The following is a 25,342-nucleotide window of genomic DNA, read 5'->3' as shown; positions in this document are numbered from 1 at the left end:
TCTTGGCATGTTTTGCCTGCAGCACCGAGTGCTCACCCGTCAAAGAGCTGCCTCCTGGTGGAGTCTATGGCGCTGTTTATGCTCCGAATGGCCTCTTCAAGGGACGTTGAGACAAATGGATCACCTTCCCTGCTCACCTGTGGGACTACAATCACACAAACATCACTATGGAGTTTAGTGAAAATTATAATCTGCACATAGGAAAACGGAACAGAAACTCCATAATTATGCCATATGGTAACTGACAGTAAAGATGCTTTATGAAGCTTTATTGGCTGTCAATAGAATAAAAACGTAAGTGAATTAATAGCATGATATGCCAATTAATTAACTAATCAACTCAAATGAATCACATATGAAATATTTGCTGAGAAAAGGCTCCAATTGAAGAAAGTCTAATACATAATATTATATGACAGATGAGTAAATAAACATTACAACAAGTGGTTTTAGAAGTCAATATATTACTTATTTACAGTCCACAGCAATCCATTCAATTGAATTTGTCAATCTGGTAAACTTAGGAGCCATCCACACAGGATACGTTCTTGTATTATGTCTGTAGTATCTGTCAGGTTAAAAGTTGTTCAGTCATGACAACTCTCAGAATATTTTTAGCATGATCATATATATGAGAAAGTTATAATTTTAGGATTGCCAGTATGGTGAGGTCTTAGTGTAATTGATCTGCTGAGAAAAAATCGAAGAACGAACTGGTGTGACAAAACTTTGAACCTAATCAAACCAAAACGAATGTGTTTTGATCTTCCTTTTACCTCCAAGTGAAGAACAAAAAATAACTTCACAGTGAGTATACTGGGGCCTTAAAGACCCCCGTGGGAGATCTAGGCAGGTGGAGCTGGGGAGTTGGACGACTTCAGGCATACTCTGATAGCACGCTGTAGGACTAGCTTACAACGGTTCGCGTACCCCGAAATGATAAAAGAAAACAAATTTCTGTATCAAAATTTATAGGCAAGACAAGTAGTTTGTTTAGGCATGGGTTGTATGGAATTACAAACCTGCGCACATATTTTCAAAACCACATAACTATAGAATCAATTCTTAATGCGCATGTGAACGGCGTCAGCGTTTATCACAGGTTCGCGTTTAAAGTCTGTTTAGAGAGAACGGTGTCGTCTTAGCGGCCCGTAATTTAATTACAAATGATCATTTCGACGGAGGTGAATCAATCAGAACTAACTTTAGCTGGAAATAACATTATTCAAGAACCGCTGTAAAGCCAAAACAATCTCTGTTGCCTTAAATTATATGTTTGTCTCTGTAAAGCTGGTTTGAAACAATCTACATTGTTAACCCTTAGGGGACCAGGGTGTTTTTGGGGCCCTTGGGATGTCTGCTGTTATCTCGGGACGCGAGTCCCGAGAAAATGGCGTTCGTCAGCTCCAGTTTGTATCCAGCCTCTCACGGAGACTTCAGATGCTCCAATCACAAAGCCTATGAAGTGACGACTCAACACGGGCGATATGGACTCTCTATGGTGGACGGCACTGATCCTCAACAACTCGTCTTAAGACCGGCGTGCATACTTGGACTTCCAAAAAATACTCTAAATGTTCCGATCCAATCTGACTTGTAATGCTGCCCGAATCATGCACTGTTCCTTCGTTGGCCAGAGGAGAACTGGCCCCCCGACTGAGTCTGGTTTCTCCCAAGGTTTTTTTTCTCCATTCTGTCACCTGATGGAGTTTTGGTTCCTTGCCACTGTTGCCTTGGCTTTTGGCTTGCTTAGTTGGGGACATTTAACATTTAATATTCAATAATATTATTGATCTGCCTTACTTAAGGTGGACGTTGACGCAATTTCTTTTAGAAACAAACTTTGTTATATTGTTTTCATGTTATCACTGTGAAGCGCTTTGATACAATCTGTATTGTAAAAAACGCTATATAAATAAAGGTGACTTGACTTGACTTTTGACAAGCACTAACATTTGTGCTTTTTTCAGTTATTTATAAACATGTTAATGGCAAAGGTGTAAATTCACTCTATATAGCGCATACGGGGCTACCATAATATATGAGCAACATGTATGTACATGTTTGTATTTTTAAGAGAATAATGTTTATGCGTGGTTATTGAAAAAAATAAAAATAAGGCGCTATATAAATGAGGATGACTTGACTTGACTTTCTCAACATTTGAAAAGTCTGGTTCAGCGTTCGTTGTCAAGTCATCTCACTGGCAGCAAATATAGCAAAGGTCGATCAGTTTGTGCTGTGTGGTATACCATTTGAACCAAGGCCGGCCCTGACCAATTTGCTGCCCTAGGCAAGATTTTACCTGGTGCCCCATGCATTACAGCCCATTTCACCCCATCATTGTGTTGGTGATTATTTAGTCATATATATATATATATATATATATATAGCAAGAGCATTACATCTAGCATTCATGTCAAGTCCCCTTTATTTTTATATAGCGCTTTTTAGCCTACAATACAGATTATTTCAAGGCGGCTTTACAGTGATAACAGGAAAATAATGCAACAAAGTTTGCTTCTCCTGTTCAGCAGATCTAGAAGAAAATAGTGTCATAATCAAGCTTAAGTATGTTCAGTGATGGTTTATTTTGTTGTAAAAAAATATTAATTTATCTAATTTATATATAGCTTGCTCTGGATAAAACAGTGATACATTTTAAATTTTAAATAAATTTTAAAAAATACCATATATCCCCCTCAAAACTGCACAACTGTATAGTAAAACATTAATTAATAAAAGTGATAGTAAATGCGTCTAAAAAAGACTGACATGATTGTTACAAATCGCATTGTCTGGGGGCTCTGAAGAACTTAGAACTACTGTTAGCATAAAGTTATAAGGTAAAAATAACTGCCAATAAATTATAGTAGGCTATCTTACTACTATGCAATTAGATAAACTGTTCATTCATTACATCACTTTACCTCTGTCTTTATCCCCTTGTAGCCTCTTCTCTTTGGCACTGTATCTATCGCAGGCTATAATGCTAATTTAAATGTGTCATGAAAATTCGGCCATCCGTCACAATGAGGAAACTTTCACCGTGTCTCGAGCTGGCGCGAGCTGCCAGGCCCGTTTCTAGTGCTTGAGTGTGTTAAGCGCCCTCAAACGAAAGCAATGCTGTCTACATTGGATGCGGCGAGGGGCGACGCTACACAACAAATGACCAACAGTAAACTGATCGCGCGCGCTCTGTTTCTGACGCACTTCAAGCACTCGCTGGGCGGGGGAAGATTGATGCGCTGGACCCGAGTCGGGGGACTTAGTTAAGTTTTTGTGGAGTTGTTTTGCTTTATTTTGTAGTATTTCGAATTAATGGTTTTAAAATAGAATTAGTAAAAAAATAAAAAAATTCACTCGTTCACTCATTTTGGCGCCCCTGTTGAGTGGTGGCGCCCTTAGCATTTGCCTATACCGCCTATGCCACGGGCCGGCCCTGATTTGAACAATAGCAAAACATGGGTGTGTCAGCAGAGTCCATGGCAACTAGACGAGCTCAGAGACAGACACGTATGAAGATCTCGTTGACTAGACAGCCATCGGCACAGATCCTCAGCGAAGACCACGAAAACCAGACAAGTCCTCCACACAGACTCTAGGGCCAGCTTCAACTCACCCCCTCCCACCAAATGATGGCGTAACGTATCCCGATCTTTAAGCAGAAGCAACTGGACGAAATATCTGAATGATTTCAATCCACAATCTGAATTTTAATGCAGCCTGGCATTATCCCACACAATGTTTGCCCGTCTGGCCAGAGGAGAACTGGTCTCCCGACTGAGCCTGTTTTCTCCCAAGGTTTTTTTTCCCCTCCATTCTGTCACTGATGGAGTTTGGGTTCCTTGGCACTGTCGCCTTTTGGCTTGCATAGTTCGGGACATTTAATATTCTGCAATATTATTGACTTGACTGCAATGACACTATTGGATGAGAACTGAACTGAGCTGGATGATGACATCAGTGCTTTCTCCAGACACAGCTGTTTCACGAATGGTCGGATTCAGAATGACGCGCGTCTAGATTTTCATGACTGAACTGCTCATTTTCAATTTTGAAAAAATGAGTCAAGACCCCTGAACTCATTTTGTTATGTTCCATCCAGGTATTTTTGAATGCAAAAAACATTATACCTACTGGCAGTCGACCAAAAATGTGTTCTTCAATGGTAAATCACTAAACAACTACGTTTGATCACCCACCTCAAAATCCTAAATATTTGGTTAATGGCCTTCAGTTCTTACCTTGGACTGTTAGCACCATGCTAGATGATGAATATCCTATTGAGTTGCGGGCTACACACTCGTATCGGCCCCCATCGGCAAGCCCCACGTCACGCACTTCCAGATAGCCATCTGGATTTATATTAAACTTCCCACTCTCTGTAATCTGGACTCCATCCTGTAGTTTAGGACCAAAGATTGTTTAAATGAGTCTGGTTACAAAGTCAGAATAGTCCCATTGGGACCAAAGTGGCAGAAATGGTTGGATGACCAGTTGTTAGGGAATGTGGCAGCCAATGGATCTAACCTTGCTCCATGTGATGATAGGTGTGGGCTCACCCTGAGCGCTGCACGGAATCTGGACATCTGATCCAGACTCCACAGTCAAATCCCTTGGAGCGCTTGTGAAAACAGGCGTTACTGATGACGTAAAAACACATGTTAATGATTACAGCGTGCAGCCAGAAACACAGCTGCATCTATCATGACACATGCACATGATGTACAACATGGAAAGATTCTGTAATTATAAAGTCAATGAAAGGGCAAGAGGCATTTGTGAGTCTTCAAGGTCAATGTGGATTGGTTTGTTTAAAGAGCTTTATCTAAACATTTTAACCCCCAAAGCTATGAGTTGGGTCATGTGATCCTCGGAGGAGACTTTAACAAAGTCATGACGGGCTAAAATGGTGCATAATCACCCCCTTTACAGCTGTTTTATAGTAATCTAGAAGTATTTCCCACTAACTGCAAAGAACTATTAAGTCAGTGCTGACTCTCTCTGCTTAAAAGAACTGTCATTTTGTCATCATTTACACACCCTCATGTTGTTTTCTTTCATTCGTGACACAAAATAAGACTTAACGCAGAATGTCTGAGCTGGTCTTTTCCAAACAATTAAAAGTGGTCAGTGTTTTTGTACTAAGCTCGAAATACTATTTTCCAAAGTCCTGTGATTAGTGGTGAAGTTTCTGCAAACCGAAAATATTAAAGCGAAAATGAATTGCCGAAACAGTTTCGGAGTGTGGCAATCATTAACCAAACGGTAATGTTCAATTAGCGCTTCTCCATCATGCACACAATGTTGATATGCTACAGCTGTGTGGATGCTAGGGCCAGGTTGACAATTTTTTTATCTTTTAGTCCATGCTGTTTTCAGTTAATTAATGAATAAAACTTCACTAATATATATATTTTTTTTGTGCGCCTGCCATCCAGTAATCTCAATAAGCTTTGTGCTTTGTTACTTTTAATATGAAACAAAGTCTCCGCTTTTAAATTCTGTCAATTTCATCATAAAATTAAAATCATAAATACCATTTCAATGATCTTTAATGTGTGGTGGGGACAGATCGTAGATATGTAGCACGTGAACCGATCATCTCTTTCTCTTTACTACTATATATAGCATGAAATGACATCAGAAGGTGTGTTGAAAGAAGCAGAACACCTGAACTTACTGAAATGTATAATGTCTCAAGTAATTGCTCAATTAGTATTTCAACCGCGGTAAGGCATCAATAAAACAGCTTGTAAACAAACTTTACGAAGCTTGTAATGTATTACGTACAGTAACTTAACTTTTACCTCAGGAAAACCATTTAATGTCAATAGCTCAATAGTTTGCAAGGAAAAACTTGAGCATTTTGCTAAATATATTATATATAAAAACCTTTAGTATTTAATGTACTGTATGTTAGAACAAATCTGTCATGAAAACAAGTTTTTGTTACAGCCACCATTATGTTTATATTTCAACAACAAATATATAATTAAAAAGTTGACAAAAAATGTCCTTATTTGCAACTTTTTGAATTTTGATTTTGACATATGCAAATGTAAGCTGTTAACATATACCCCTCCAAAAGAGCTCTTAAAACTTGTTCACACGTTTTCATTTAGAAATGGCACTTTTTGACATGCTTCACCAAGCTTGGCATCTTTGGTTCTCCTCACAACACCAATTATGATACTCAAATGATATTTGAGAACAGTGAGGATGGTCTCAGAAGACTTGGAGTATAGCGTATGAGTTGAATGGACTACTTTTATGAAAGCTTTATTTATTTTGTATTTCTTTGGAGCTTGACAGTATGAATCAGAATCCGTTTTCATTGTATGGAAGAAAGCAGCTTAGACATTCTCCCCAATATACAGGTTTGCGATGGCGTATGTCAATTATATAACTCATGGGTGACCGATTCCTTTCGTGAACTTCTAAACATTAATTTATTCTGTACTCACTCTTTCTGCAGCTGTTCTAACTAGAAGTATTTCTCACAACTCTCTCTCTTTCTCTCTTAACTCTCCCCATTTCTTCAGATACTTCCCGTAAGCCTGTTCTAAATAAAAGCGCCCATGAGCCAAACCTGTGCCTTGGTTTTGAAGTAAATACAGGCGGTTGTTATGCAGTGTGTTAACAACCATTACTACATGGAAAACATCTTGCCATGTGGGAATTTCAAAGCTGCATGCTTTCCTGGCTATTCCACAAGTCTGTAATAAAGCTTAAGAGGTGGTTTTAAGGCACTTACATGAAGGGACCTGGTCTTACGTCTGTCATTGAGACTTTACGGGGTATTGTTGTTCTAATTGAAGGCTTTGCTTGTGAGTAAATGACAAATTAGTTTATGGAGCCAACCCTCTTTCCCTCCTGTTAATACCATGTCTAGTCTTGTTCCAAAGGATGGTTGTTAGATGGTTAGTTTGTGCTGTACCGAAGTAGATAAATCTGTGGGCAGCACTTTTAGCCATGCACTAAGAAACATGGAGTAATGCGAACATATATGAGAAGGCTGTGCTCCAAGGAGTTAACTTGTCTACTGTTGAAGATATGTTATAATATTGATTTGACTCTTTTGATTCATTTGTAGCGTTACTATCACTAACTAAAACAAAATTTGAACAAAGTAAAACTAAAACATCTTTCGTTACTTGAAATGGAAAAAAAGGTCACTGAAATAAAAAATATATATATATAAAACATTCAGCTAGTCGCTAAAGCAACATTGCTCATTTTCATTAAGTTCAAATACTAAAACAACTAAAACTAAATAAAGTAAAATTATAAATATTATATAGACCAAAAAGACAAAAACATAACAAAATCATTAAAACTAACTAAAATTAAAATGAAAACAAAATATAAAAATAAAATCTAATTCAAAATATTAACAAAAACTATAATAGTATATCAATGATGCTACAATAACACTGTTCTTTTGTTTTTAACTCATGCGTTTCATATGTGAAGTGTTTGCACTGATGCCGGAGCGGTTTTGAATAATCGAATCTTCTGATTTCATGTTCCAAAAAAAAAAAAAAAATCTAATTCTTCATTTGGAAAGTATTTAATTCACTGGATTATTCAATTGGACATTATCACAGTGCAGTTTTGACTAGTAATTGTGAACAGAATTGCTCATGCCGTGATATATTTTGGACATGCTACCGACCTCAATGTCAGGATGTAATTTGTGTTGAGATCAGGGTCTCACCGGCTTGTAGGATGTTGAGATGAACAGCTGCTCTGGCAGTGCCAACAGGACTGACCGCCTGGCATTCATACTGGGCCTGGTCATGAAGGGCCACGCGGCTGATACGCAAGCTGCCCGTTGAGAGAACAACGTGTCGTCTGTCATTAGGCAGGGGGCTGCCTATGGTAAGAGAACAGAGTTTTAGTGATTTTTTTTCCTATCTGAAAACAAACTTTGTAAATAGTTAATGCAGTGATAGACAATTCAATAATATTTGTCCTTGTAACCTTTAAATGATGTTTCGATCCAATTAAACTCTGTTCAGAGTATCTGTGGCATGCTGTTGATTCTGACTCATCTCTCAGTTTGTGAAAACAAACAAAAATCATGTTTACAGCACATGCAACAGTGTAGGCTGAGTTATTATGATTATGATTCATCCAATCATAATTTCACTATCAGACCATTGTGAAAAAGAAGAGCGCTTAATTGTATTGAATGTACACCTGTAGTGAACTTCAAATCTAAAAATCATATTAAACTGTAATTGCATTTAATATAGTATATTATTAAAGGAATATTTCACCCAAAAATTATCCCAAAAAGCGCATCCATCCATCATAAAAGTAATCCATACGCTCCAGGGGGTTTAAAAAAGCCTTCTGAAGCGATGCCATGGGTTTATGTAAGACAAATATCTACATTTAAAACTTCATAAACTATAATCGCTGGGTCTCTGGCAACGGCCATACGCGCGTTCATGAGCGAGTCGAGCTCCAGTGGAAGCGTGACCTCTGACCCGATGTAGGACGTATGATGTAGACGTAGCGTAAGCTCAGGTGAGAATTGAAAAACGCGGAAGCGCAGAGGATAGAGCAAAACAAAACGCCAGTCACAAATTAGAAGTCTAAGACGAGAAGTTTAAAAGAAAAATGACAGGAATTTTCTATATAATAGAAGAGGAGCTACGTCATACGCCGGGTCAGAGGTCACCCTTCAGCCGGAACTTAACCCACTGGAGTCATATGGATTACTTTATTAATGGATCGATGCACTTTTTGGAGCTTCAAAAACTCGGGCACTATTCAATGGCATTACTAAGCTGGGAAGAGCCAGGATATTATTTATTATAACTCTGATTTTGTTCGACTGAAAGAAGAAAGTCTCATACACCTAGGATGGCTTGAGGGTGAGTAAATTATGGGATAATTTAAATTTTTGGGTGAACTATTTCTTTATTGAAATAAAAGGCCACCTAAGAGTACTTAAAGAGACATACGTGCGTTTAAGAACTCTTTTAAAAAGTGCAGTTTGTAATAATGTTAAATGAAAAGCTTTATGTTAAAGTCCATTTTAAATTATTATTTGGTAACACTTTACTTGAAGGGGTGTGCATAAGACTGACATGACACCTTCATAATCATTACATGACACATGTCATGAATATGAAGGAGGTTTCATGCATGTTTATGACAACTGTCATTAAGCGTCATTCGCTCAATTATGACATTTTGAATGCAAATATGATATTGTTTGAGATGTTTTTGTTATGACAACTTGACATAAACCAATACATCATAACCTGTCAGTGTCTTTGTCATGACAACTTGACATTACTAAGACAACACAACCTGTCATAAATATGTCATAAACATGACATAGCAGATTAATTTTCAAACTTAAGAAACCACTTAGCTTTATGGGTTAACATTACATTAAATTGTCCGGTAGTTGGTTTTGACATTGGCTGTCATGAGGCATTATAACATTTTAATGACAAATTCATTGCGTACCACTGTAGTCGAGGTCAAGAAACATATTCACGACACAGTTATAATGGCCTCATGACAGCCAATGTCAAAACCAACTACCGGACAATTTAATGTAATGTTAACCCATAAAGCTACCGGTAAGTGGTTTCTTAAGTTTGATAATTAATCTGCAATGTCATTTTTATGACATATTTATGAAAATATATGTTGTCTTGGTAAAGTCAAGTTGTCATTACCATGACACTGACAGATTATGATGTATTGGTTTATGTCAAGTTGTCATCATTACCAAGACATCTCAAACAATGTCATATTTGCATTATAAATGTCATAATTGAGCGAATGACACTTGTCATAAACATGCATAAACCCTCCTTCATATTCATGACATGTGTCATGTCATGATTATGAAGGTGTCATGTCAGTCTTATGCACACCACTTCAAGTAAAGTGTTACCGTTTAAGTACAAATATATTTAAATGACATACAATAACAATAAAGTATATTTTAGTTTAACAACATTTTAAAAATTTATATTTTTAAGATTATTATTATTATTAATATTATAAGACATTGCCTGTTGAACAGAAAATGTCAGTTGGAAAGTTGTTTCCAAGATAAAAATTCTGACTTAGGCAGACAGTTGAAAAAACAAACAGGCAAGGAGGCATTATATGATCTCACCACCGCGTGTCCAAGCTATGACAGGCTGAGGGTAGCCACTGGCCTCGCAGGGAAAGTCGACTGTATGACCCTCCAGCACAGACTGGTCCTGAGGGGTCACTGTGAACTGAGGACGAGCTGAGGAGTGAAAGAAATGAGAATGAGCAAATATGACCATTATGACCGTCTGTTTTTTTTATTTTTTGATCAGAATACATGATGTATACTAATTTTATTATTACCAGATAAAAATATAGACATTACTAAAGAACTCGATGTTGCAACAGAAACTATTGACTCTCTTTTCCAGCACTTTAGACACAGTTGCTCCTTTGCACTTAAAGAAAATTAAGGAAAATAGTCCAACTCCGTGGTACGACGAGCACACTCGGGCCCTCAAGAGAGCAGCCAGAAAAATGGAGCGCAGCTGGAAGAAAACAAAACTAGAGGTGTTTTGCATTTTGTGGAAAGAAAGCATTATTGCATACAGAAAGTATGTTTCATTTTTCAACTCTCTTAGAATAAAACAAACACAATCCTAGGTATTTATTTGATACAGTGGCTAAATTAACAAGAAATAAAACTTCAGCTTCAGACGTTTCCCGACAGCACAGCAGTAATGACTTTATGAACGTCTTTACTTGCAAGTTTTATAATATTAGAGAGAGAATTATAACTATGCAAACGTCTACTACAGTATCGCATCAGGCAGTGCATTGTAGTGTTGCTGAGGAAAAATTCCATTCATTCGTTGCTATAGGAGAGGAAGAATTGTCTAAACTTGTTAAATCATCTACAGTAAGTCAACAACTTGTATGTTAGACCCATACCGACTATGCTACTGAAAGAGATGCTTCCAGAGGTCATAGATCCTCTTCTTAATATCATTAATTCATCTTTGTCATTAGGTTACATAACAATAACTGGCTATTATTAAACCTCTTATTAAAAAGACACAACTTGATGCTAGAGAATTAGTCAATTACAGGCTGATCTCAAATCTACCCTTTCTGTAAAAAATACTAGAAAAGGCAGTATACTCACAACTATATTCCTTTTTTAGAAATGGTATCTGCAAGGATTTTCAGTCAGGATCACAGTACTGAGACAGCCACAAATGATTTGCTCTTATCATCCGATCGTGGTTTTTATCTCTATATTAGTGTTACTGGATCTTAGTGCTGCATTTGATACTATCAACCACATCATTCTTTTGTATAAGCATTAGTGGCATTAGTGGAATTGCATTGGCATGGTTTAAATCATACTTATCTGACCGTTATCAGTTTGTAGCAGTAAATGAAGAGATGTCTTATCAATCACATGTTCAGTATGGAGTACCACAAGGCTCAGTACTAGGACCGTTGCTTTTTGACAACCGTTAATTGAATTTTACAAAAGGTAATGAATAAATGCGTAAATAAAATGTCAATGCAACAAACTAAAGAATCATTGCAAAATTATGAGCAACAGAATCATGATAAAAATAAAATATTCACAAATAAAAATTCCCATCTCTTACCCTGTACTATAATATATGCAGTGGCGTGGATGGTGTCCACGTTGTTGCTCGCGAAGCAAGTGTACTGTCCCCCATCAGCCTGATTGACATTCTGGATGTAGAGACCTGCTGAAGGAGTGATGTTGATGCGGGGGTCCACTGGGAGGGCCGTGTGGTCTCCTTTGGTCCAGGTCACGCGGGGCTGCGGCTGACCCGTCGCACTGCACTCCAGGGTCACGCTCTCCCCGACCAGAACCTCTGTGTTCTGCGGCTGGATCACAAAACTGGGTCGAGCTGGAGAGACAAAGGCGAGGACCAAAAATGGATTGCTGTGTGCAAAAAGTCTGCCATTTAATGGTCTTTACCAGATTGGCATGCATGCTACCCTAATATTATCTACGGAAATGTACAAAATAGAGTTTAATTCAGTGTTACTTTGTAATTATTTGTGAAATTCACTAGCAATTTCCTAGGGGGACATTGTTTCATATTAAATCCTACATCATTTTTAATTCAATGTGTAACTTGTTTCTCTGTAATTATTTCTGAAATGTACAAGCAATTTCTGAGAGACAATTTCAAAGTAAAAAATCAATGCATTACTTTGTTGTTTCTTTGTAATTATTTGTGACATTTTATAGCAATTTATGAAAATTGTTTCAAAGTAAATCCTACACTTTTTGTTAGTTGTTTCTTTGAAACAATTTCCAGTCAGAAATTTCTGAATAATAATAATTACAAATTATATCCTACACAATTTTTTGTCAGTGTATATGAAATGATAGATTTTACAGGATTAATCCGATACTAGATTGTGTCTGAATTAAATAGGGTCAAGCTAGTTTGGGAGGTTCTAGTAATTCTAGTTGAATTATTATCACCTACAGGACCCCATCACACTCACAAGGTGATCTGAAGTATCGTAAGGTGACCTCTGAGGTCTTCACCTCTCCAGCCACATTTTTGGCCATGCACTGATACACGCCCTGGTCCGTCTCCCGCGTGTCCTGGATCATCAAGGTTCCATCTTCCAGTAGATTGAGACGGGTGTCATCCCTCATGTTTAGAGCATTGCTGATAAAAAAAGACTTTCCTGTTTACGCATACACCCTTCACACGTTGAGGATAAAACAACCAAAACATTTTATTTCTGTTATCATTTACTCACACTCATGTCAGTCCAAACCTGTATCACTTCCTGTCTTCCATGGAACACAAAAGAAGATAAATTACAGAATGTCCAGAGTACTGTCAAACTCCAAATTTACAAAAAGTACCATAAAAGTAGTCCATGCGTCTCATGCAACTGCATTCTAGGGGCCAAATTGACTGAACAGGGCAGATTAGCATGAGAGAGAGTGCAATTCCAAAAAAGTAATCGAGTAAAACGAGAACGGTTAGTAATCAAGGCCCGACTGTGGAAAAGCACACTATTGAGATTAGCCAAAAGTTGAGAAAGGCTCAATTTTATGCAAATGAGGAGTGGAAAACACTTGGCAGCAGCAAATAGCTTTGAGGTTCGGGTAGTGACACCTGTTAAAAATATGCAGATTGTGCTGGAGTTTGAGCTAGAGTGTAAATAATAGTTTACAACTGTATGTTAAATAATACATTTTGCATGCTCACGTTTATTTATAAATTGTCCCAAAGATCCCCTGTGGTGAAAATCAAGTTTTAAATGTTGTTTATGTCTATGTGGTGTTTTTAATATGCTTTCAGAAAAAAACAGGTGCAAATTCAAAGTCAACACCCTTGCTGAGTATCTTCTCCTTAAAACTGCAGTGAACCAAAGACAGGTTAAAAAATATGGTTTGAAATCGCCCCGTTTCATACCGTCACACACATATTCTCCCTGCTCTGTGGGCATTTTTAACACAGTGAGCACAAGACCTTAATGAAGGGACAGGAAAAATAAAGTACATTTAGCAATATAGCGAGTGAATTATGCATATGATGTACTGTATATTACGATTTTATGATGAACTATATGCCTTTCTCCACTGACGTTCTGAGTGGTTCAGTGGGTTTCTAAGGATGCTGATTTTTAGAAGGCAGACTGAGATGCGAACGGGAACATGGTTTGTGTAACATTAGCAACACATTATTAGCAGTTTGATAACATAGTCAAGCTGAAGGCAATTCATATCAATTACAGTTATGTGTAGACAGCCATACATAAAACGCATAACCATTCTGATACATGGATTATTGGCCTCTGCTGATCCTGCAGATTGCTTGCTCAACATTTAAATTGTCTGGTTCAGTGTTCGCTGTAAGCTGGTCCTACAGCGCACAATAAGAGTAGTAAGTGAAACCTCCACCTTCCCCAGCTCCACTTGCCTAGATCTGCTACGGCATCAGTTCCCAACAGGGGGGTCGCGGCCCACAAGGGGGCCTCAGCGAGCTCTGTTGGGGGTCGCGTCATATTTTGAAATTTTTTGAGCAATGAGCATTAAATAAAAGTCCTTAACTTTTTTCTGTTAAAAATTTACAAAATTTATATAATGAGCGATTTCATCATAAATCCATTTTTCAATCCGTGTTTTTGTCTTATCCTGAACCACTATGGTACACCTATAATAGGCTACATTGGGACTATTTTACACTGGTTCGGATCGCTGCCACTGCGGAGTAGCCCAGTACCTGCGTGACTCGTCATAGACGTACACAGAGAGAAGTAGTTCCGGCAACAATGTTATTCCGAAAGACGCATGTAAAAAATAAAGCCTCACATTGATAAAGCCTCACAAATAACTTGCAAGTATTGAGACCCCAGACAGCCATCATTTAGTAATAGCCTATATTCTTTCTTTTTTTACCTACACACCACTGTGAATATTTTTGTTTTTGCATTTCAAATAGGCTTCTCCTAGACTTACGTTTTTAAATTACAAAGGGCGTACTGATGTTTTTGTCATTGTATTTTAAATATTATAGGCTATTATTTGTGCATAAACATATAGTAAACATACCGTTTGTTTGAAAACAACATATTTTGTCATCCTTGCTGCAAGCTTACAAGACCGATAATATCATTAAATGTGAAGGGAGGCCCTACAATATTTTCTTGGGAAAAAGGGGGTCTCACACAAAAAAAGGTTGGGAACCACTGTGCTACGGGATTTATGTATGCATATGCACGCAGCAGCGACATATCTTACATGCTGTCGCCAGTATCAAGTCCATAATATCTAGTCTGACAAGACCAAGTACATTAACATTGTCATATCCATTAACATGCTAAAACTATTTAAAGATTCATCATGATTGAAATACTATGTTCCATGGAACTCTTTTATTGTGCTTTTTGTAATTTTCAGACAGCCTCATTATGGAAAAAGCACTCTAGGCATACTGTAATACTTCTTCTGTGTTCCATGAAAGAAAGAAGGTAATTTCTGCTTTGAGCAACATTAAAGATGAAAAAAATTAATACAGAATGTGAACTTTTCCCTTAAGCCCGTACATTAAGCGTGGAAGCTTACTTGTTTCTGAGCCAGATGATCTGAGGTTTGGGGTTGCCCTCTGCCCTGCATGTGAAGTACACAGTGTTCCCAGAGGTTACGTCCACATCCTGTGGCTGAGATGTGATCCGGGGAACTTCTGCTCCACAAGAGAGACACATTCAGATGAAACCAAACATAAGTGTCCCAGAAAGGACAAAGCAGAGGAGAGGTAAAATGAGTTTAATTCGGTCTGTAAAAGCTATTGGAATTACAGCACTGAAGGTCTGTTTGTAGTGGCAATGTGTTTGACATTTCCCTCTTGCCTCACTTCCTCTCCTCTGGCTTGGCTGCCCGTGTTGGTTGACGGCCAGGCACGAGGTGATTGTGTCTATGGTCACAACGGCCACATGCCAAACCCCAAACATTACCCACCAACACCAATGTGCTCATGGCAAAATATATTCCTGAACAGTCTGACAGAACTATTAGACTGTTTCTACTGGAGAAACCAAATGTACACTGTGCACAAAATACTTGCATATTATTCTGACAAAAATGGCACAGATTTCTATTGAGTGCTTCAGGGATGATGAGTTTTTGCAAAAAAAAAAAAAAAACCTGGAAACAAGTAATTGGGTTTAAGCTTGAATGCATGAAATAAGGTCTGTGGTGAACAAGTTCAAGATATATTTTTTTTTACGTTTTATTCTATGAGATAAAATGCATCGGTAATACCCCTTGTGATTTACTTTTTAAAGCTTGAACTTGTCTTTGCTAACAAGTGTCTAAATGGGAGTAGAGAGGTTTTTGGGGACATTTTACATCATCACACCGAACAGGTAAACTCATCTACACACGAGTCACTTGCACTGCTATAATCGAGCTCTTGCAAACTATTCTAACTCAAACTCAAACCATTTTTTTTTAACACTAAAAGTTTGGGGTCAGTAAGATTTTTTTTTTTAAAGAAATTAATACTTTTATTCAGTAAGAACGCATAAAATTGATCAAAAGTGACAGTAACGACATTTATAATGTTACAAAAGATAAAAACTGTTCTTTTCATCAAAGAATACAAAAACACAATTATCGGTTTCACACGGTTTTCAGCATTGATAATAATCAGAAATGTTTTAAAGAATCAAAACAGCATATTAGAATGATTAATAAAAGTAATGATGCTAAAAATTCAGCTTTGCCATCACAGAATTGAAAACATTTATTTTCAATTTGTAAATAACATTTCGCAATATTACATTTTTACTGCAGATTTAATCAAATACATGCAGTCATGGTGAGCAGAAGAGACTTCTTTCAAAAACATTTTAAAATATCCCATCGACTTTTGACCCGTAGTCTATATACAGTTTAAAGTATGCTTATAGTTACACAATAACATTAATTATGAAATACATTTGAAGCAGAAATATTTAAAAACCTAGTGTACTTTCTGTATTCTAATAAATAAAACTATTTTGCTTGTAACTGTCTCCTTGTATCCGTTTTTTAAGGTGTAACACACCGGAGGCTCTTGAATGTCTGGTAACTGATTGTCCTTTGGAGCGTGACAGCTCACATGCACATTCATTTTTGTTACATGGAAAAGAGCAGCCTGGACACTTTACAAAACATCTGCTTTAAATGTACAACGAAAGAAAGAAAATAATGTGGTTTTGAGCAAATAATGAGCAAACTCTGACATTTTGGGGGTAAAGTATCCCTCAGATTTCGCTGCTCCATCTCAAAGCATTTGTGATATATTGGATTCATGATGCCTTGCTTTCTCTTCTTGATTTGCGCAGTGTGGCAGTACGGCATTTCCTCAGAGAAACTGCAGCTGTCTGTCTGTCTATCTGTCTGTCTGGTGCTGCCCTGCTCTGTTTTGACAGGTGCCTCAGGCATATGTGTGCTGTGTTTTATGTATAGAGGGGGTGGAAAAGTCATACTGTGTTAATCCCATTCTTCTACAGAGCCTATAGGGGCGTTTGTGGGGGGCTGATTACTGTAACAAGCCTGAGCAAGTCTATGGAGCACAACAGCCGCAGTGGATTGTGGCTATACGGTGGGGAAACCTCAGAGGTCCCAGAAGAGACCACGCAATTCCAGACTAAAAGATGTAGACATGACAATGAAAGAGACATAACTGGGAGTCTTAAAAGTAAAATTGATATTATATATTACTGTATTTATTTTAGTTATTATTATGTAATATATATTATACTAACTATTAGTTTGATTTCATTGAACATAAGACTAGTAACTAAATGATTTATTAAAGATTAATAATTAGTGTAAGTAAGAATACATTTTTTATCAATATGTAAAATGTCAATGTAGTGTCGTTAACTACTTTTTTCAAAAAGGTAATTTGAGAGTAGTTTGACTACTTGAAATTATAAGAGGCTTTAGTTTCTAAGCACTGTAATAAATGAATTATTTTACAGAAAATAAAATGCTACATTAAACACCTGTTAATTGGTTAACTGTAATTCAACTTACTATAACAGAAACCTAGAAGCAAATGGTTTAACATCACATTATATGTAATTTTACTGTACAGTAATGTAAATTGTATGGTCTTAGGAAGTAAAAAATTGTATGGTCTTAGGAAGTAAAAACTGTGATTTACCATATAATTTACAGTGGAAAATGTTGAGCTATGCATATAACTACTGTTCCCAGAATGAGGGATACGAGGTGACAACACGTGACTATGGGATATTGCGCTTTCATGCAATTCACTGAAGACACCTTTATTCACGCCTGAAAGGCCAATGACGCATGCCGACTTGGGCGGACCTTTGTCGTTTCTCTCGTTCAGGCCAGCTCTTCATCGAGCCTCCGACTGCGCTGGCCTCAGAAGTGTTGTACATCGTTCCCCTCCTTCTGGGAACTAGTTAGATGCATAACTCAACGTTGCCCAGTCCGTTCACTCGGTACAATACGTGACTGTGGGGCCTATATTCACGCCCTACAAAGTCCGCTGAACTAAACGTATGGGATTAGCACCGCCATACCCATACATATGTCTTTAAAACCCCTGCAGTGAGTGGCAACTGATCCACCGTGACATCCAGTCGGATATCCTCCGAAGACATTCCTCTAAACAATGCCCAAGACGTCGCCATGCCCCTCGTTGAGTGCGCACACACCCCTGCAGTCAGAGCCAGACCTTTACACTCATTTTCTATAGAGATAGCCTATATAAACACTATATAAACATGCAAAAGACAATGTTTATATAGTGGCTTCCCACGGATCAGGTTAGCATACAAAAAGCTGGTGAGAAGAACACACAGCCTGTGTCTGGTCAATGTGTCTTTGTAAAATTGCACAAAGCATGGAGTCTACTGTCTTCCTCTGAGTCAGTAGAGAAGTTTCACAGGCCAGGCAGGAAGAACGAGCGCACCCTTATGCTCCCGACATGACTTTAGGCGTATACGCCGCATTAGGAGCAACACCACTTTGGATGCACATTGGATGCATGAGGGATGCACCGTCACCACATGGAGGTCACCAACGTGTTTCGCTGATGCCAGCACCAGCAGCAAGCTGGTTTTAAAGACACCATCCTTAAATCCAAGGATTCTAAAGGCTCAAACAGAGGTTCACGAATAGCCTCCAGAACTACAATCAGGTGCCACGACGGTACCAGTGATTTTGTAACTGGCCTAAGACACCGCACCCCTTTAAGGAACTATATGGCAAGCGGGTTTGGAATTGGCACAGTACCATTAATGATGAGCCAAAATGACCACCAAATAAACTTTCAACGTGGAATGGGAGCGATGTTCCTCCAACAATTCCTGCAAAAAAGTTAATATCCCTGCAATCGGGATATCACTGATATTGCGATAAAGATCTTCGCCCGCACCAAGCTTCAAACGTGCGCCACTTCAACGCATAAAGCCCCCTTGTCAGTGCCGCCCTAGTGCTCTGTATTGTCTCCACAACTCCACCGAGGGTGCAGAATCTCTGAAAAAATTAGAAAAAATAAATGGCTGAATCGTGGTCAGTAGACGAGGTGCAGATGTTCCTCTCGTTGGTAGCCGAGGAGCGGATCCAGCGAGAGCTGGATGGGGCGACCAGGAATTAAATTTTTTTCAGCAACTATAAAGATCCGTCCATAATCCCACCCACTTTGAAGCGGTACTAAACTGCAGTGGAAAAGCAAACCGGGCCACAGCGAGCCGAGCCGTACCGAGCCATGCCGCGCAGTACCATGCAGTGCAAAAGCGCCATTAGATGGCCCGGGACGTGCACTGTCCTGAGCGACGCTAAATGTTCGCTGCCACATATAAAGAGCATCCGTGACAATTGTAACAGGGAAGGAGAGCGTGTAACCCTGTGTATATATACACGACACCACTGTTGTGATGAGAAGAGATACATGTTTGCCCTGCAAGTGCTGGACAAAGTGTTTCACTGCCAGAAGAACCGCCTGCAATTCCAAATAATTTGTGACGCTCTTTCAGCAATGCCGACCCTCTTACAGAGCTCCCTTCACACAGAGCTCCCCATCCATGTTGTAACACATCTGTCGTCACTACTTCACGTGACAAAACCCCGCCCAGGGGATTCCCTCTGTCAACAGATCCGGGTTTCACCAGGAGATCAGAGCTTGAACGAACAATGGTTTTATCGTCACCCGTCTGTTTAAATCACGTATAGCTTTCAGCCCACTGCTTAATGCCCAGTGCTGGAAAGCACGCATAAAGAGGAGACCCAGCCGAACGACTGCTATCATAAGGCCATAAGCCCCAGCAGTTGCAAAACTGTTAGGGAACGCATCGGCCTGCCCAGCTGAAACTGAAACAGACAGCTGTGAAAATCCGCTGCCCTCCATGCTGACAACATAGCTGTCTCCTGCACTGAATCTATCTCTAAACCGAGAAATAAAATCTGCTGACTCGGGGACCAGCAAGATCTTTTTGAGATTTCTTAAGAATCCCACAGCTTGTAAATGGGAGACAAGTACTTGTGTTTGAGAGAAACTCTGCTCTGAGAAAACGCCTAATGAGCATTTTTTTATTTTATTTGCGAAGAAATCCACTCTGAAACAGGTATTTACCTGAAAAGTACTGTTATACCTACCTGAAACACCTGAAAACTATTTTTTTTTAATAATATTTAAGTAAACTATATTGACTTTAACTTAAATAAAAATTAAAAACCTTTATCACCACTTACCTCAACCTTTTTTCCTTTTCTACCATACATTTAACACTGTAACATTAATTACACTGTGGGTAATTAGCCCAATATTTGAATCTGAGCTGGCTTTTTCCCAGCCGACAATTTTGATCTCACAAAAGCCCAGTAGAGATGACCAGTATTTGTTTCACAGATGGTTGAAATGAAAAGTTACGCTTGACCCTTCACTCCCTCAAACATTTGACGAGGAGGTGGCGTAGCATGTGAACAATGATACATCTGGGAAATCACTCCATAACCAGATCAGCATCTGTTATTTATTATGATGACTAACATGTTCAAAGACATGCAGTGGGTCCCATGAAGTAGAATAATGTGGATGTGGCGAATGGGGGCAGATGCTGTAAATATTGGCACAATTTACTGCCTGTTGATCATTTTGATTTGAACAGAACATGTATATTGGCTTGTGAAGTGTGTTTATGTGTGTGAATGGCCTCACCACAGTTGAGCTCCACTGCAGTGAGAGTGGCGACCGAGCGTCCCTGCAAACGGCTTGGATAGTCGCAAGTAGCTGCGGCTTGAGCGTTACCAGACTCTGCGTACTGCTTCAACAGATCGGCCAACCACAGCAGTTCACAGTCACAGTGCAGCATGTTTGAGTCGAGGCGCCTATAAAACACCCACAAACACAAAATTAAAATAAACTTAAGGCAATTCTTTGGTTAAAATAAAACAGTTTACATTTTTTGTGCAGCATAAATTTACACTTGTAGCAAATCGGAAAACAACGTTGATAAATTTGTAGCTACGTTGGTGTGTTTGATTCAAGATGGTAACCCTCATTCTGTGAAAAGTCTTTCAAGATTCAAATGTAAGACTCAATACACTTTTGTAAATGTGTACCTCAAATGTTAACCCTGGATTTGCAGAACAAGTTTTACTATCTAGATCAGTTGATAAAAGGTTTTATAGAACACCAATCTAAAATCGGCTAAATTTGCACTGATCTTTAATAGATTTTAAATTCATCAAAACATTTAAACCCCTACAATTATAAACAACTTCCTGTTAACAAACATTTAAAAATGACATCCTCATCTAAAGTTATGACACTAAAGGCCCGTTCACACCAAGGACAATAACTACAGCAGGGGTCTCCAACCTTTTTTCATTTGAGAGCTACTTTTTAAAAATGAAAGTGGCCGAGAGCTACTCATGTAATACAATACTTAAATCTCTGAAATAATGTCTCATAACTCGCATATTAACAACTATCTAAACTGTTTTATACCTAAAAGGGTTTTTGTATGCCTATGTCACCCTTAAATGTCAGAGAAAAGAACAGAATCAGAGATTATTTTTTTTATAGAAAATTGTACTTTGCATATTATATTGTAAAAACACATAATTATAGTTGATTTTATAGTTCATCATGACTAGATATGAAATGGCATGATAATTTAATTTCATTAGTGACCAAAATGATCACGGTAATCACAGAATCCTGTTCAAAAAGTACTAATACTACACAATTAAATCAATTCACTAAGTTGTATGTCGAAAACCAGCAAATAACAAATAAATCCGCATCAATATGCACTTTTTGTTTACATAAACATTAAAATAATAACATTAAAAATTATGGCTAGATTTTAAAGGAGTGTCTTGCAACATGTTATCTAGCCTACTGTACAAGTATGTACAAGTTCAAATAAAGTTTTGACAAAACATGTTTTATAAAAATATAAACCTCACATATTTCAGCCTTTAAATCATTTTTATAAAAAGAATGAGCCAAAAAAGATAAATTACTGACTTTTACAATGCACATTAGCTTATCTTTTATTATTAAGAGTAAAATTCGATCTGATTTTCCTGTGGCGTCTGTCGTTGCTATGCAACCATGCACTGCGCTCTCCACAATGACAAAGAAGTTTTAGTAGCTAATAGATTTCCACCACCGAAAAACACTTGCTGTAGCTCTGCTACAAGATTTATTTACGGAGAAGAGAAAAACACCCGTAGTGTTTGGGTGCACCCCCATCCTTCATGTTGACTGAGCTTTCAATGTTGTTATGGAAAGGGTGAAGCTGATTGGTTGACCTGCGGTACGTTTGCGGCATACTGAATAGTTGCATTTTTTTCATCTCGCTGCACCTGGAAAAAAATAGCGCGTCGCTTTAATTATGAGCGCGCTTGCCTCGCACCTACATTTGAAATAACGAACTTGAGGACGCAAAAGACTCGATATGTGAACGGCTCCATGACGAGCAACCTCCAATCAGGCCACGAGCTAACGTTACTGGTAGCTCGCGAGCGACGTTTGGACCCCTGAACTAGAGTAAGTCAGAGTTCACCTAAACTTATCTAAACTCATGTATAATGAACAGAAGATATTGTCATTTTTAAATATAAATATATAAATATATGCTATATAAATGCAACAGGTGTGATTGAAAAAGAATATCAACAGAATACAATTACATTTCAGACGCAGCTCACTACTGAGTTGTGCTATTTTTAGACCAGGCCTGCGGGCGACTCATGTGGTCCCTGGGGGCGACCTGGTGCCCGCGGGCACCGTGTTGGTGACCCCTGAACTACAGTATAACGATAAAGATATAGTTCTAAAAATAGTTAATTATTAATAACTCAATATTAAAGAATAGCAGAGACCACACCACAACTATAATGATATTGTTGTAATCCCTTTCCAAAAGATTTTTTTTCCGGCTGATGAACAATAAAAACATTGACAGCCAATCAGAATCCATCTTGTTTTCAGAGCTCGAGCATTTAAAGCGGCAAACGAAAAAACTGCAGCATGTGCTTAGAATAAACCCAACAATATCATGCGCTGGTGTGGTCGCTAATAGTTATCTTTATAGTTATCGTTGCTGGTGTGAACAGGCCTAAAGTCAAGGTTATTACTAGAGTTAAGAAAGCCTAAAACCATAGGAACATTTTTATTACTTGTAATAAAATAAATGTTAACTGAAACAAAATTAACTACTGTACCAAAACTTAAATTATTATATTTCATCTAGTTACCAAGGCAGCATTTCTCATTTTTATTTAGTTTAACTTGATGTACAAACAAACTAATATACTGAAATAAACAATTATAAAAACTGTATAGACATTTAAAGGGGTCATATAATGCCATTTTTGTAGAAGCTAATATGATTCTTTAGGGTCTAAATTAAAAGTTTGTTATATACTTTAATTAAAAATTCTCATTAGTATTGCAAGAAAACACTTATTTTACCTGGTCAAAAACAGCTCTGTTTTCAGCACGCCGTTTCAGTGTATATGACTTTAAATGATCATGAGCTTTGCTGACTCCGCCTCTCTGTTCTGTGCGTCACCAGAGCCGGCTCTGGCGTACACCGTTTGTAACACAATAACCCAATAACCATAACGCGTTGTTCAGTATAAACGTGGGATTATGCATTATATTGAGAACGTCATACATAGAAAACATGCCGTAATGTACCCTGAGTGTAAACCTTAGACGCATTCATTGTGAAGCATGCAGCTAGCGATTTACAAGGATTAATATAAATAGTAATATAAAGTTTAATAAAACGTTACACTCTCTTCAGTTCTTTTGGAGGTTCAGCAGGAAGTGGAACACGAATATCTGCTACCGATCCTTTCTTCAGGAGCTGCTTCTTAGCAAAACCAGCTTTATACTGATCCTCGTTTATAAAGCAGTTTGGTGTGTGAAATGATTCGCGCAAACATGAGAGCATTGACGTTGCTCGTGGGGAATATTCCCTTCGAAAACAAACTCAGCCACTGCGTCTTCAGCGGTTCGGATTTAGGAACATTAAAATGACTGCTGTGTTCGTTATTACACCCAAGAACAGAACACCACAATCGCTTAGACGCCATTCTGCTCATAGACAGTGCTCCAGCATATCAACAATGACCGCGCCGGTCCGCGCTGACTATGATTGACAGCTAGCGAGGGCGGGTCTGTGTTGAAACGCGGCTGTCAATCAACAATCGTGGGAGGGGCGTCCGTTTTATTTACGTCACAAAAACGAACGGCTCAATTTAAGACAGGGGAAAACATATAAGGAGATTAAAACAAAACAACTGGATGGATTTTTATCATTATATGATGGTTGTGTACAGACACTGCCAACACACATTTCAGTACAATCAACTTGTAAAAGTGCATGTACCATTATATGACCCCTTTAAAAAATATAAAATAACAATGAAAATGATAACAAAAAACTTTAAATTTAAAATGAAAACAGAAAAAAAAAAATTATATTAATTTCAAAATATTCATAAAAAATATAATAGGAAATATAAAATATTACACTGCACTAAATGTTTTAAATACAAACCATTTAAAATACTCTCAGCACTATGTCTCATTTATCTATTTTTGGTGGCTAAAGTGGAACACAACCAACTTTGAGTTTTTCAAGATCTAATTGATAACCAAATAAAGAGACAGTCTCTGAGCAACCTAATGCTTTACCCATCCGTAAATAAAGTCAGCTTGAGTAATACTCACAGTCTCTTCATGGACTGCAGGTGGGAGAAGGTTCCTAATGCAAGATGAGTAATTCTGTTGTTGTGAAGAAACCTGCAGTAGATATCAATGAGAAGTGCACATATTCACATGTGTGTATTCACAAATCAGTCATATATAATATGTGACCAGGAGAGGAAAAACACAACACATGCTATACAAGAAGTCCTTTGTTTAAACTTTGACATCTACTCCAATTGTTGTTGTTGTTGTTGTTGTTTTTGAGGAAAATGTGCTATTTGTTTTGTAGGTGATCCGACAAATTCTCGACAAATTCTCTCAAAATAAAAGAAAATGTTTTTGTGATGCATCAGTTTTTATGGCCCTGACACTTGTAGCGTACCTATTGTAACCTTCTTAACTGCTGGAGGGACATGACGTTGTCTCGATTTCTACTGACACTAGAGGTCGCACTTGGGAGCCCGAAAAACCTCTGATATTTTGAGGAAAGGCCAATGAGAATTGGTGAGTGAAATTTGCATATGCCACTCCCCCGGACATACGGGTATAAAAGGAGATGGCATGCTTCTACTCAGTCAGGTTTG

General features: G+C 38.1%; 1 protein-coding gene across 1 annotated transcript in view; it reads right to left on the bottom strand.

Annotated features, from left to right (window-relative positions):
• The window catches only part of LOC130088872 (peroxidasin), a 93,508-nt gene that overhangs the window by 20,159 nt on the left and 48,007 nt on the right, over positions 1–25,342 (bottom strand). The window contains exons 6-15 of the mRNA XM_056255848.1: positions 24,780–24,851; positions 20,742–20,911; positions 15,125–15,242; positions 12,544–12,713; positions 11,661–11,933; positions 10,160–10,276; positions 7,724–7,882; positions 4,534–4,646; positions 4,248–4,404; positions 37–145 (exon numbers count right to left, since the gene is read on the bottom strand). Coding sequence (XP_056111823.1) covers positions 37–145; positions 4,248–4,404; positions 4,534–4,646; positions 7,724–7,882; positions 10,160–10,276; positions 11,661–11,933; positions 12,544–12,713; positions 15,125–15,242; positions 20,742–20,911; positions 24,780–24,851 — 1,458 coding nt within the window. The remainder of the gene's footprint in view (positions 1–36; positions 146–4,247; positions 4,405–4,533; positions 4,647–7,723; positions 7,883–10,159; positions 10,277–11,660; positions 11,934–12,543; positions 12,714–15,124; positions 15,243–20,741; positions 20,912–24,779; positions 24,852–25,342) is intronic.

This window comes from Rhinichthys klamathensis, unplaced genomic scaffold (assembly GCF_029890125.1).
Source record: "Rhinichthys klamathensis goyatoka isolate OS25496 unplaced genomic scaffold, OSU_Roscu_1.1 h1tg000123l_1, whole genome shotgun sequence".
Classification (NCBI taxonomy): Eukaryota; Metazoa; Chordata; class Actinopteri; order Cypriniformes; family Leuciscidae; genus Rhinichthys; species Rhinichthys klamathensis.
The sequence above is the reverse complement of the archived record's forward strand: the minus strand, read 5'-3'. Positions and strand labels throughout refer to the sequence as shown.